General features: G+C 27.7%; 1 protein-coding gene across 4 annotated transcripts; it reads left to right on the top strand.

Moving 5' to 3' along the window:
- The first annotated feature begins 162 nt into the window (after positions 1–162).
- Positions 163–13,314, top strand: LOC107169589 (nose resistant to fluoxetine protein 6-like). 4 transcript variants are annotated; one of them, XM_089225742.1, is made up of 14 exons: positions 163–291; positions 564–1,077; positions 1,610–1,830; positions 2,560–2,777; positions 3,097–3,191; positions 3,317–3,510; positions 4,663–4,823; positions 5,887–6,055; positions 8,274–8,467; positions 9,848–9,989; positions 10,089–10,278; positions 11,465–11,607; positions 11,775–11,884; positions 11,949–13,314. In XM_089225742.1, exons 2-14 carry the CDS (start codon positions 573–575, stop codon positions 11,950–11,952), a joined length of 2,346 nt encoding a protein of 781 aa, XP_089081868.1. In that variant the 5' UTR covers positions 163–291; positions 564–572; the 3' UTR covers positions 11,953–13,314. The 4 variants fall into 4 exon arrangements, with proteins under 4 accessions (XP_089081868.1, XP_089081867.1, XP_015374863.2 ...); XM_089225741.1 differs by having other exon boundaries at positions 286–398; XM_015519377.2 differs by lacking the exon at positions 163–291 and adding an exon at positions 298–510 and having other exon boundaries at positions 598–1,077.
- Positions 13,315–15,196: the final 1,882 nt, after the last annotated feature.

Raw genomic sequence — 15,196 nt, 5'->3', positions numbered from 1 at the left:
GAGGCCATTGCCGATGATCTTTTTCTATAGCTCATATATTTTACCAGTGACAAATGACAATCAATAAATAATACAATTAAGTAGGGATTTAATGCAAATCACTTGCTTATCAGGTATTTATTTTGCAACTGCAATATTATTTTCACGAGTTCTATCACGTAGTAGCTTTTTTTTTTATGAACAAATTCCTAACAGTCCCCAGCAGTTGTTTAGATGAAGATCATAGTGTAATATAGTGCATCATCAAAGTTGTTGTGAATATATTAAAGACTTATAATTATATATATTAAAGTAAAGTACCTATTATTTAATATTTATTAATGTAAAGTTTTAACACTCAAAATGGGTAAAGAGTACAGCTACATAATATTATATGTAATAAAATACAATAAATGCATGTAGGTTTAATTTTAACTAATATTCATGTCCATTATCAATTATTTTTTTTAATTTGAGTCGTGAATCAAAAGAAAAACCAAAGTTAGGTACATTATTACAAGCATCTAAGGGGTAATACTACAGACTACATTTAACTATATCCATTTAAAATTTTTTTTTTCAAGCGGAAGAAAATGCATAACCATGCATCTGTGGCAGGTACGAAGAATGTATTGCCCACCGTGGAAAGAGGAACAATGACGTGGAGAAGAAACAAATCGTATGCTAAAGGGATCAATATGTCGGCCGTGATCGTCGTTGGATTACTTGCGCTATTGTTGGCCACCCAATCATCCAATGGTCAAGTCGACCAACTTCTCTCGGTGACGATTCCGAACTGTCAAGATGAACGGTTTCCTAAAGAAGCGGTCGCGGAGTGTCGAGTCGACGAAATTCCTGAAGTGAGGGCCGTGGACGACGGTGTCAACCGAATTCTTGCAGTGGCGAGTGCGGACGATCAAGTCGACAGAAGCCCCGAAGTGGCAATCGAGGATGGTCTGCCGGGGCCGTGGATATCCGACCTGTTTTACCAGGCACTATTCAATTTCAAAATTCAGCACGTCGGCAGCTCCATTTGCCGGACCCAATCCGACATGTATGACAGACATTTGCGGAACCACACCAGTTGGGCGGTTAGAAGTGAGCATCCACTCCAATTATATTAGACGTTACCCAACATTGTAATACCCATACCATTACAACTATATAGAAATGTATACAAAAAGTAAGTTGAATGATTCATAGTTGTTTGGCGTTATAGTCATGTTTAAACAAATTCGATTTTTTTAAAGTAATTATTCGTTATGAAATAATCACTGAACTTTAATTTTATAATTTACATTTTTTTTTTAAAAATATCTTGTGTATTTTTAATGTTCATTAATCATGTTTAGTGTTTCTAGTTGATTAACTAATTAAATATATTGAATCAAATATAAATATATATATTTTTTTTAAATAAAATGATTTTTTAAACAGTTGGACTTTTTTTATCCACAATTAAAGAACGAACAAAAAATCAAAATTCTAATTCGGTGCACTAGTAATATATAGTATACCTATAATTTATATTATGTTGGTATTACGCCGACTCATAAGTTATGATAGACACATTTAATATCGTAACGGAGTCTTGCTCTTATGTGTGTCTGGTTGAACTTTCATTTTTCAGTGGCGGAATCCTGGAACCGATATCCGACTGGCATATTAGCGGGCAACCAATATCACATGGGAACTTACGACGAATGCGTTGACGTACGTCACCCGGTGATAGGACAGTATTGCTTGTCCGAAATAAATCTAAGTCCATTGACCGGTAGAGATTACAGTTTCAATACAACGGATGATCTAGATGATTTTGGGAATAAAAATGCCTGGAATACGATACTCGGGGTACGCTCAATCAAATCCTACAGTTATAAAATGATTCACAGTACAACATTTAACAATTATGTACATATTATACACATGATATCATAGGTACTGCTTGGTCAACTACATTTTTTTTATTGCGGAAATACGGAATTTAAATTTTGAATAATATATACCTATAACAAAGGTATAGACATTATTATAATAAACGTAAAAACCTAAGTATAAATCATAATATTAAAATGTTAGCCGGTTTTGAATACTTCATAGTTAATAAATACGAAAATAACGATTTAATGGTTTTTACTTTGAGCTTAGATAGCTGACTAAAAAAAATATTTTTGATTTTGAACAATAGCGGGTCCTATTATTAATATTAAAACAGCTAGGTAGGTAGTAAACATCTTAAAAAGCAATGTGATATCGAGGACCATAAATCAAACCTGTATAATATGAAACTTAAATACTAAACATACTCTTACTACTTATACGCGCTTAAAATATATAACTTATTGTATATTGGTATGTAGAATTGATGTTTCTAGATATCGAACTAATATGTATGCTATTATTATTAATAACATTTTCATCTTTTTAGTAATAATATATTTACCCCTTGATTGTTAGCCATATTTAAGTGCTTTAACCATAATATTATAAATACATTTTACTAAAATAAAGATAAAATAAATTTTATTAAAATCATACTTACTAAAAGTTGAGGTTTACTACTTACTTAAATCGTTTCAGTGGGGCAATTATCCAGACAAAGTGAAACGAAACAAATTGAATTTGGGAATATGCATTCCGGATTCATGTTCGGCGTTCGACCTGCAAACTTCATTGCAAAACGAACTGGACAGGGTGTTCACACCAGAAGACATCAAAGCTGTCGTGAAAGTGGATCCGATAAAGTGCACGGTCAGAGGAGACATGTATCCCTACAACACATCGTACTACGTGACCAGGTCATTCAATATTATTATTACTTTAGACTTTAGTTTTATTATTAATGTCCGATGATTAGCATTGATGATCAAAAATAGTTGGATTCCAAGTAAAAATCTTTTCCTAGAAATATTTTAGATTTAGCAGACATTTTTGGAGATATTATAATATGATTTAGAGTGTATCAATGTATACCCAATAAGTTATCAAAATAATAAGACCCTGTTAAAAATGTGTATATTACCTATAAATACTGCAGTGTAAATTATATAGATACCTACGTGTAATATTAATATATTCTACCTACTCATTCATCTGTTTGTTATTACATTGTTCCAGAATGTTTTTTTTAATTCTTGTTTTTATTTGTTGCGGCACAACGTTGTATCATTACATAAAAATATCATACAATAAAAATCCAAGAGAAACCACCAGTGAGTGATAACGATTTTACGGAAATTATTTTTTTTTATTTGTATAATCTGAGCTCAATTATTGTTAAAATACATGTGCATTATAATATTTATTATTAAAATATATTTTATATTATTATTTAAAGGTGAAGGTTTCGGTTCATTTTACAATACATTTTCATTCATTGATTCGACCAAAGCTTTGTTAAAATTCGACAAGGACAACAATCTAAATTCACTCTATGGATTTAAAGTACTAATGATGATAATCGTTATAATGGGTCACAGATTATTTTATGTGTTTGGAAATCCCATGAGTAATCCTAAACATTTAGAAAGTGTAAGTTACGAATATATTTTTGAAACTAAATTACCTAAAAATTATTTGAAATATAGTAATTGCGTGTTGGGGAATTTTAAATTTTAACCTACCAAACATGAATCTCTACTCTGTTCAAGATAAGCCTTACCTCCTCGTCGGTGGTCAGACGTATTGTCAGTCACTTCCCTTACCAAATCTACGCTCGAGCGCAGTGTTTTGGATCAAAGCCCATGCGGAGAAGCCGGCCGCCGAGATCTTTTCTTATTTTGAACAAAGAATAGATTCAATATTCTATCAGACACTACCACTAATGTTGAAAATCAAATTGAAAGAAAATTATTGAAAAAAAAAATATTCAATAAAAAGCTTTAAAATATAATGAAAGTTTAACCCGTAGATATATCCACATAAGATTTTTTTTATTTTCATGAAAAAAATCCGTAAAGCTACCTAGGTACATACATATTTGTTTTAATATGGGATTAAATTTTAAATTGGTAGGTTATTTTTGTGTATGTAAATATGTATACTACATAGTAAGTACTTGTAATAATGCTTTGATTTTCAAAAATATTTTTAAATAGTTCTAAAAAAGTCAAAATATTTTGCGAATAATACATTTATAAAATAAGTATAGATAATTATAATATAAACATTTGGTGAAAGTCTCATATATCTACGATTGTTTGTTTACTCGTTTCTCAAAAACATATCAAAATAAAAAAAATCGGATTTATACCTATTGATTATATTTACCAAGCTTTATTTTTCCAAAATTATTTAATTAAATAAGTAGGTACTAGGAACTATTTACTTTTGACTCTTTTTCTTTTAAAACTATCAACAAGATTGAATGTCTTTTTAAGAAAAGATATGGAATTTGAAAATTTATGCATTTTTACATTTTTACTGTTCCAAAATGTGATCAATGATGAAAACTACAAATGTTTTTTTTTCACATTTGTTTATTAAAAATTACTTTAACCTCTTAAAACTACCAACTAGATTCAATATTCTATTAAAAACCACCTCGTAGTTTAAAACCAAAGCATTATTTAACAACTTTTATACGATAAGTATAAATACACTATTACTATACATACGCAAACAAATTTAAGTTAAATTTTAAAAAGATCACGTCTTATACTTTAATCTCCGCAACAATTACAGATATATCACAATGGTCCTGATCTTCTATTGACTGTTGCAAATTTGGTCGACCCATTTTTTTTCATAAGTGGTTTTATCATGTATTTAAACGTCTCTCGGTCATCTAAAAACAAAGTTGGAATCAAAAAAATCACATCGCCAATTATTCACCGAGTATTAAGGTGAGTCTTACGATTTATTTAAAAATGCAAAAATGCATAGAACTTCATTGCACACATTTTCAGAACAAGGTGATGATGGTTTGTGAGAAATCAATGATTACTGCCTTACTGCTCACCGTACTTTTTTTTTATTCATTAATTTATTATTTATTTTTTATTGGGAGGGGAGGGGGGCGTTATCGAGTGAAATATTTGACACCCTTTTTTAGTTCATTACAAATACATTATTTTAATAATATTTCTTTATGAATCTCAATCGTAAGCGTTATACTAATATACATTATTACATAAATGGCAATTCATGACGTGTATTATGTATTAAAATACGTAACTATCTGGATAATACTATAGTAGTCAAAATAACAGAATTGAGAGTCGCGGTAGTAGGGATAACATAAAAAGTACCGAAAAAAAATAATATGATTAATTAGTTTCTGATCTATTCAAATTAAATTTTACATAGGTTTAGTACTTCAAGAACCTGCATGATTACACTGTAAAACAATTATTCTTACTTTAAGAACTTTTTTTGTTATTTCAAAATTTAAAAGATTTTCAACGATCCGATAATATGTTTTCATAAATCCAAAACGACCGCTCCGTGTCTACAAAGTTGATCAGTGCAAACTTAAATCCAACAATGTCTTCAGTTTCCAGAGCCACTGCGCCGCTGCCCGCTGGTTTATAAATATCTAATTCTAATCTCCTAATTTTATAAGCGTGTTTACTCATAAACTCAATAATATTAGTGATGATTTTATTTTTTTTATTGAAATATAACAAATTAACAATGAAAAATGATGATAATTATGGATAATTTTTATTATTTAATTTATAATTTATAATATATATTATGCTAAATAATCTAGAAATAATCAATATATGGATTTATATTTTATATGCTCAAATATGCAAAATAAGTTTACATATTAGTACCTAATTTAGACTTCATGAATAGAATTTGTATCATATTCGGGTATAATTATGGTTTCGAGAAAAAAATATGCTAATTCATAAACATCCGAGCTCTAATAATAATAATAAACTGTTGACCTGTGTGTAGAATGTTACCGGCGTATTGCTCAATGATGGCGATCACGGCGCATATCGTACCTCACCTTGGGGACGGACCACTGTGGCCAAAGATTATATGGGAAGAATCTGATATTTGTAAAAATTATTGGTGGACGAATTTGTTGTTCATAACCAATTTTCTCGAAAACAAATACGGAGTAAGATGTGACTATACTATATATTATTATATAATATATAATATAATTTTTATTTAATCAATTATTATTATATTATAACCAGCGTAGTTTATTGTGCTTTGCTTAAACCGGTTAAACGGTGTGTTTTAATTTTAATCCTACAGTTACTAGAGAGGAAGGGTAAATATTATTTATAAATAACATGAATATAATATTATAGGTAAATTTACGGGGTGCGATTCAATATCCCACCAGAGGTTACAGGTTAGGTTAGGGGTATAAAATATACTTAACAAATAGATATTCCACTAAGGATAATTCACCCTCCCCCACCCCTATAAGATTTAAATCTTGTAAATTTCAATAGTAAATATTTACTCTCGATAAAAACTCACTAGATCATCAATTATAAATTAAATTTATCATTACATAATATTAAAATATTTTTAAATAAATTAATATCATCTATCAATTTAATTAGGAATAAGGTCCATTTACCCTGCAGCTTTTTCTAATTAAAAAAATAATCTTTTACACACCAAAAAATAAAAATGATGAAATATAATGTAAAACAATGTTTTCATCTCTCAGCTTAAAATCCAACATTAATTAGACACCGACTTAATCCACGTATATTGCAATAGTTGAATATACATTTATCCTAAGTTGACAGATAAAAACTCAAAAGTTATTTACAAATATATTTTAAATATTATTCGATTTAGTTAACGTAAAAGATTAATGTACTACGTGCCTATATTTTAAACTTGTTAATGGCTACATTGCGGATATATAAGATAAATATTTCAAACACAAAATAAAATATATTTACCTAAATCAAATATGTTATTTTTAAATATAAAAATTTGTTAAATTCGGTGGATTTTTTAAAATGATAAAAATATTTACTAGTGAAGATATCCCTAGTAAAATTTTATCGGTCAGGTAAATTTTGCGTTTACACCAGGCGCCGGATACCCACGGCCACGGGACTTCTTGCTGCGGCACTCCAAATATATTTAATGGTGTTTAAAATTTCAATTTTATAGCTTAAATTGTTATAAATAATATTTGATCACGACTATTATATAACAATGCGAGAACAATAAGCTATGAGTGATATCGTAATAATGTATATGTATATCGTCGATTACGACAAATACGAAACTGGTTATGTGCTAAGTCTAAGTGCAGTTCGCTTAAACAATTCCAACGTGAAGTTTAAATTTCAATTATTTTATAATAACCTACCAATTCAATGTCAAAAAAACGTAAAATCGTTCATTCAACGATTCAACGAATCATGAACGGATTTGTGTTTTTTTTTATCGAAGATATAAAGATAATATACTGTTATGTTTAATTTGCCAAAAAACCATTTTATCTGTAAAAGAGTACGATGTTAAACGTCACTGTGGAACAAAGCATATTAAATTAAAATTTGATAATCTTACTGGTGATCTTAGACAGATTAAAATAATTTTAAATAATAATAATTTTAAAAGTTCACACTATAGTAACTTAATATTTATATATTATAATGTACTCAAGAATTAATTAATAATTATTTTTAAACTTTTAAATTTTCTATACTAATGTTTTTAATTAAAAATTATTTAATAAGGACAACCAAAATGTTAAACACATAATATTATGATTGTTGCTATCTGTAAATATATTTGTATTATATGTTAAAATTATATCTTTTAATATTTTAATTTTGTGTGCGGCCCCCCCATAAAAAACTGAAACAAATTATGGCCCGTGTAGGTGAAAAGGTTGCCGATCCCTGGTTTACACCAATCTATAATGTTAACTGGTAAAATACGAACATTAATTAATTATTGTAATTTTTTTTTTCATATTTTATGTCTAATTATGATATCTCTAATAATGATATTGATATAGTATTTAATGATGAAACCATATTGTTCTTTAAATTATTGACAATCGAGCACATGCATATAAAACTAATGACCAATTTCAAAAACTTTTAATAATTTCGGAAAGCAGGTGTTACGGAAAACAACATGATACGAAAAAAAATTGTAATAAATATTAATAGCAATAATAAATAATAATATTATTATTATTATTATAATTTTTTTTTTTCCACATAAGTATAATTTATAAAGTCCCTTTATAATAATATCATTGTATACCATGTGTGTAATACAATTGTATTCAGATGTATAATAAATACCCATTGACTTCTGTATAAATTTTAATAATATTACAGTGCCTCCTGGTTAACTATTATGTGTCATGTGACGTTCAGTTCTTTGTAGTTGGAGTGATAATTGTTTATGTTTACATGGAAAATTCCAAATTTGGCATCGGATTACTCGGTATAGTATTGACTTTATCGGTATCCGTGCCGTTTCTGGTCACGTTTATGATGGAAAGAAACGGGATTGACCTATTTTATGTTTCGTAAGTCTAATCTAAAATTTATTAAAATTAAGTGCTCAGATATTAAGTCAATTAACTACCTACATATGTGTACTTAAATATAAGAAATATTCAGAAATTGTAGATGATTATACTTTATTTACTATGTTATTGAAAGATTTTAGAACTTATAAATAATTCCTGATTCCAGAATAAGTCATAACTTTAACGAATACTGACGATTTTAGCATTAGGTCAACAAGATGATTTTCTAATCATACTTTCTATATTTGTATACTTAAATTATGCATATATTCAAATTCTGGTGTTTTGAATTTTCAAATATATTTTCAAACCATATTTATTCGAATACTTGAGATTTTTTGTAACACTTAAGGATGATGATATAACAATATAAATTTATATTTTTCTAATAAGACGGGTTACTTCCGAGTTACTTCCACTTTCAATTTTTAAGCAGTTATTTTTGTCGAGAATTTTTATGTATCTAAATCAAAATTTGAGCAATCAGTTTTTTAATTATTTAATTTTATGTACTAAGGAATAAGGATGATACTATAACAACCTAGTGTAATGAATAATGAATTAAGTAGATATAGGGGCTTAGATGATTTGAGAGTTTGTAATAACTAATAAGTAATAAGTCCTAATAACTATCAATATAATTATTTTGTAAATATGATCCAATTATAATAAATACTATACCTAGTATTGCGTATAGTTTATATATTTTTAAAACCATTTTTAAGGACTGTTATTCTAAGTATAAGTTTTTAATAACTCAAAACTACCTATTTATTATAATTTTAATCAAGACAAATAAACATTTTTTAAGAAATTCATTCACTGAATAATTTGCAATAAATTGGGAGGATCACATTTGAAGAATATAAAAAATATAAGGTTTTTATCGCCACAGGACTCTTGTAAGTAGAAAAAAAATATCAGAGATTTAAAAATATAGTATTTAGACTTAAGGTATATTCAAAAGCCTAAAAATCAGAATTTGAATACAATTTTCTTTTAAAGAAATAAATCATCCAAGTTTTGTCATTTTAACACTCCCTGAAACATGATATATTTTAGGACATTATACCTATGTCTTGAAAAATCATCATAATGGATGTGTTGAATTCACTTACCCGCTTATTTTCAATTTTTAGTCATAAAAACTAATTTTAAGAAAATGTAAATGAAATGCACAGGGAATCCTAATCAAATTCTTTGTTAGAAATTTCAGGTATAGAAGCCAATAAATTATTAAACTGTATTTTGTAGTTTTGTACAACAATAATACACTTAAAGTTAACACTATTTGATTAGGTATCTATTATATACTTTTGTCATACATATAATGATTATATTATATAGGAAATAATTAATTAATAAAACATTTTTCAGATATTTAGAAAGTTTAAGGTTTTACTTAACGGTAAATGAGTCGTACAGATTAAGTTACATGCGAGCCACACCTTTCTTTGCTGGTTTAGCCACGAGCTTTATCGTGGAAAAGTTGAAGGAAAACAAAGTGAAATTTTCTCATGTAAGTGCTTTTATTTTTAACGGACGTTCGCGCTCTCAATACATTTTAATATTAAAAATAAAATAACTGAATTTCGTTAATTTCGTGTACCACCCATAGATTACTGTCTACGGTGGGACACTCATTGTTTTCATAGTCTGTCTTTACGCACAGCTATACGGTGTAAAATTTTACTCTCAGCATAGACCTTATTACCCGGTGGAACACGCTTTGTACTCAGTTGTCAGTCATTGTACGTGGTCGGTATGGGGCATGTGGTGTTCCATTTGCTTGTTCACGACTGGATATGGTAATCCAAATTTCATTATATTATTGCAATTAATTGTATTAATGTTATTACAATAAGTAGTGTACAAAAATGGTTGATGGTCGTATTATTATATTACCCGTTACCAAAACAACCAAACTATGTAGACTTTTGCACATTACCTACTCGTGATTCTGTTAATTGTCACATGGAAAACGTTAGTCATTTATTAAATAATAATAATAATATTTTAGAATTACTCAAATATAATATTAAAAATTATTACCTACTTGTTATTGTTATACCGATTGTTGACTGTCTCTAACATTGTCCAATGCAGGGGGTACCCTAACTGACCCTAACTGGCTTCTAAATCTTCCTAAAATATATTTATCAAGTTTCAACTGTATAATAAACAATAACGTAAATGCATATATGTTTTAATTGCTAAGCCTTCATAAATCAAATATTATGGAATAATTCGATGAAACATACATAATAATATATAATATTATATTATACTATTCAACTATTGTATACTAAATACAAATCTATATGGGAAGGCGAACTGTATATAGACTAAAAGTAATAATTTACTTATAATATTATTAGTAATAAAACTATTAATTTATGCGAAAAACATTGTGTTTGGCTACCGATTTTTCCAAAATGATCAGTGATTTTTTGGCCACGGTATCAACTATTAATATTAAATATTATTAATGAAGAATTACCTTGTATTATTTAATTCAAGAATAACTAATAAGTTATAAAAATCAAACATTTTATCAAAATCACATTATATTAACTGTCGTTTTTATCATAATTTGAACTCGAAATGATTATAAAAAAAGAGGATAAGTAAGTGAATGTCGCTCTGTAGTACAGTAGGTTACAAGTGAGTTACTGTAATGGATGTTATTAAATTTGAATTCAATGATGTAATATCATTGTATACGAAAAACGAGTTTGAGTGGAGATGGTTTATCAGTCTAGGATTCGAATTAAAGGCAGAAACGTATTTTATTTCATCATATATAAATAGATATATTTTATAACCTTTAACTATTCAACACTTAAACGGTAATATACGTTAATCATTTTCAGAGATCAAACGAATCAAATTTATACAATTCGTTCATATTATTTTATTATCGTTGTTTATAAATAATACATATAATGTATGATAGGAAATATTATATTGTTCAAGCCCTGTACTATTTTACAGGTCCCTTTAAATACATAATGAATAACAGACTTGCTGTGGCTTTGGGAAAACTATCGTACTCAGTTTTTTTGGTGAATATTACTGTCATTATGATGTCTCATAGTACAATGAGATCGCCGTTTTATCTTTCGGATAAGTCCGTGGTAAGACGTCAAGACGCATTTTCGTGTCAGAACATTTAAACTAATCAAAATGTTAAAAACCGTATAATAATTTATATTCATTTTCCAATCCTCACGAATGGACAATAAATTAATGAATTTATTATATGGCATGGATTTTATATGTTGTACTTCGTGCGTGTTTTCAGGTGGATTTATGGATATTTGATATATTTAAGAGTTATGTGGTGGCCTTCGCATTATACTTGGTAGTTGAAGCACCATTTAATAAAATTATTAAACGATGGATTGAACAAGGGTAAACATACTTTTTTTTCTTCCGTATCATGCACGACTAATGTTTCATTAAATGTTTATTTTAGGTAAAGAAGAAAAACTTAGTACTTAAATATAAAGCTTATTATTAGTGCCTAAATCGAGTCATCAATAAAAAATTATTCGATTAGTTTATACTTTATAGCAATTGCTGCAGCTATGTATTTTTTTAAAATCACATATAACTGATTACACTGTTAATAGGTACTGCTCATGTTTAGAATTTTGAAAATTTTTAGATTTATGGTTTTATCATCGGTTATATTTGGTTAATTATTTATAATATAATTATTAATAATTCACTGTTGAATGTAGCTTTTAGTAATTTGTAATTTATATCAAAATGTATTTCGGATAAAATAATTTTACTTTATTTTAATACATCAATAGGTATTGTTTTACCTAGCTAGCTTATAGTCAAATCAAATGTTATTATTTCACTTGTATTACTTGAATTTATCGATTTAAAACTTATTTTTAAGGCAACACTTTTATATCATTGTATAAACTGTATAAGTTACTTACGCAAATATATAATATAATGGTACTACAAATTATATTACTGTTATAAACCATATTATTGGTTTAAATTAGTGATAGGTCACGTAAAAAATTAACAATATAATATATAAATATCACCATAATATATGAATAGTGAGTACTTAAACACAATTAGTTATAGTGTTACTTAAGTTAAAAAAAAATTTTTGTGAGGTTACTCATCTACGGTCGGAGACTATTGACACGCTATAAAGCTAGGCACCGACCACCTAGGATCAGCCGGAGAAGTAGGGGAAACGTAGATTTTAATATAGGTATTTGTTTATATACAGAATTAGTTTTATTTAATGGAATAATTATAATATATTACATTTATCCAGTTATCCTATATATTAAGGATGTAAATAGCGCACAAAATATATTTATGATTTTGTAAAATCATTTGTAAGCTTTTACCCAGCACCTGTAAGGAGTGTAAGGCCACAGAATTAAAAAATATCTGTTGTGAATGTTTTTTTTTTCCCAATATTATTGTTTTCTATTAATTTATATAATTACGTATATTTATATTTACGTAGATACCTAGGTATGCTAATATATTATATTGGTATGAATTACAATGCTGAGTTGTCCGAGAACAGTATTTTTTTCAAGATAAACTTGTAATTTCGTTAAATATAGATGTTTTACTTTTAAGCTGATCATATCTAATTAAGTAGGTATCGAAATATTGTGGTGTAGTATTGGTATTCGCAATCCGACCATTATAAAATTATATTATTATAACTAGGGCCCGAAATTGTAGGCGTTTGCATATTTTTATTTATTAAATTAAAAAATAGCTAGGTAAGATACAATAAGTTGAATCTTAATCTAATATTTTGGTGTGTAAAATTAAATGCTGCGTATTTTTGCATGTTTGGAACATTTTTAATTTTTACGCATATTTTAGAATTTTTCTAAAATAAAATGCATATTTATGAAAAAATAGTACCTATTATGTTATTAATACTAATACTTAATACTATATCATATGTAAAATCCATGGATGCGTAAAGAAAAAATTTGCCTAAAAATCGAAGTGCAATTTTATTTAAAAATGTATCCAAGTCTTTAGCAGTTAACTGTAACTCTCCGTGTAATTTTGAAATATTATTAAAATATACTAAATTTGTTTTATTTGATTTTTGTTCATGCATTTTTATTTAAATGAGTTTATGTTCAAAATGCAACATATTATTGGATATATCATACAAGATACAAAATACAATTAAATTATATAAAATTGGCATTTAATACATTTTTTGTTATTAATATACCTTATTAATTATTTAATTAATTATATACATTTTTAAACTAAATAAATTCAATTAAAATGTATTTTTGTTCACATATTTTTGCATATTTTAAGTGCATATTTGAATGAAAATCAGTGCATATATGCATGCATATTTCATAAATTTTTGGTGCATATAATTCCGGGGCCTAATTATAACGATGTAGTTGACTATTTGATTAAGTACCTAAACAATTTTATTAATACTGCAATATATTGTTTTCGAGAGTTAGAAAATATCTACCCCAGATCTGATCGTTAAAAACATTACGATCGCTTACGAAAAAAATTAATCTAACGTTGCTAAAATGTTCATATGAATAGGATATGATTAGGATTTATCAATACAAGTGTGTGTAACACACTAACATGTAACCATAACTATAGAATATTTATTTATACAGAGTAAAATATAATAATTTATTATTATTCCTGTTACACAATGTTTTGTGTTATATTCAGATTAGGACTTTTCCTGGTCAATTTAAAATTGAATCGCGCTTTTCTTTTACAACTTCCTCTGAGAACTTGACGATACATTTTTTTGAGCTGACTCCACTTCATGATTGTGTAGCGTATATCGGCTGTCGTAGATTTTCAGAACTTGTTAATATTTATCAAAAGTCAGTCAAAATAATATCTGTTATTGCAACATAACTATTTTAACAATCCATCTTATAAAATGATAAATACATTGAGGAAAGAAGTACGAAATGTTTACGCACCCTATTTATAATTTTGGGTACCTAATAAATTAAGAATTTAATTTACCTACTATTACAATGATTAAATAGCAATAGATAATTATACAATCAATAATTTATTGAAATTACATATTTTTATGAACTAGTTTAAAATATAGATATATTATAGACTCTAATGGTACACCTAATCAGTAAAAGGAAAGTATTTTACAAGTCATATTGCCTATTTTCGCGTAATACATCACAACCATCAATTTATTATTATGCATATCTCAATACTTAGCACAATTTATATATTTTTAAATCATATAAATATGAAAATAAATGTATAAGAGTGAAACAATAATATACTATTAAAGCCCAAGTGGGGAGGAGAAGGTGGAAGTCTGGGAAAAAATCGTATTCATGCCAGCGAATGTTAAATAATGAGCGTTTATCATCGTAAAACTTCCTGATTGTACCTGATGTCACGGCAAACTTGCCAAGGTCAAATCCTCGAAATGCAATCGAGTCGACTTATCATCATCAGCAGTATCGAATATATTCAACCCCCAGAGGTTTGTGGTAAGCCCCGCCTACTCATCAGCTATTACACCGGAGACGATTGATAAACTCGCGCAATGTTACCTATTTTCTCATATTATACTACTACGCCTGCTAGTGCAGTGACGACGAGCGTTGATGTCTTTACAGTAAATTATAAGGTTATGAAGGTATTATCGTCGCGACCGTGGCGCGTTTTAAGTTTTTAGCT

The sequence above is a fragment of the Diuraphis noxia genome, unplaced genomic scaffold (assembly GCF_037042655.1).
Source record: "Diuraphis noxia isolate RWA-SAM2 unplaced genomic scaffold, SU_Dnox_SAM2 contig0004, whole genome shotgun sequence".
Taxonomy (NCBI): domain Eukaryota; kingdom Metazoa; phylum Arthropoda; class Insecta; order Hemiptera; family Aphididae; genus Diuraphis; species Diuraphis noxia.
The sequence above is the reverse complement of the archived record's forward strand: the minus strand, read 5'-3'. Positions and strand labels throughout refer to the sequence as shown.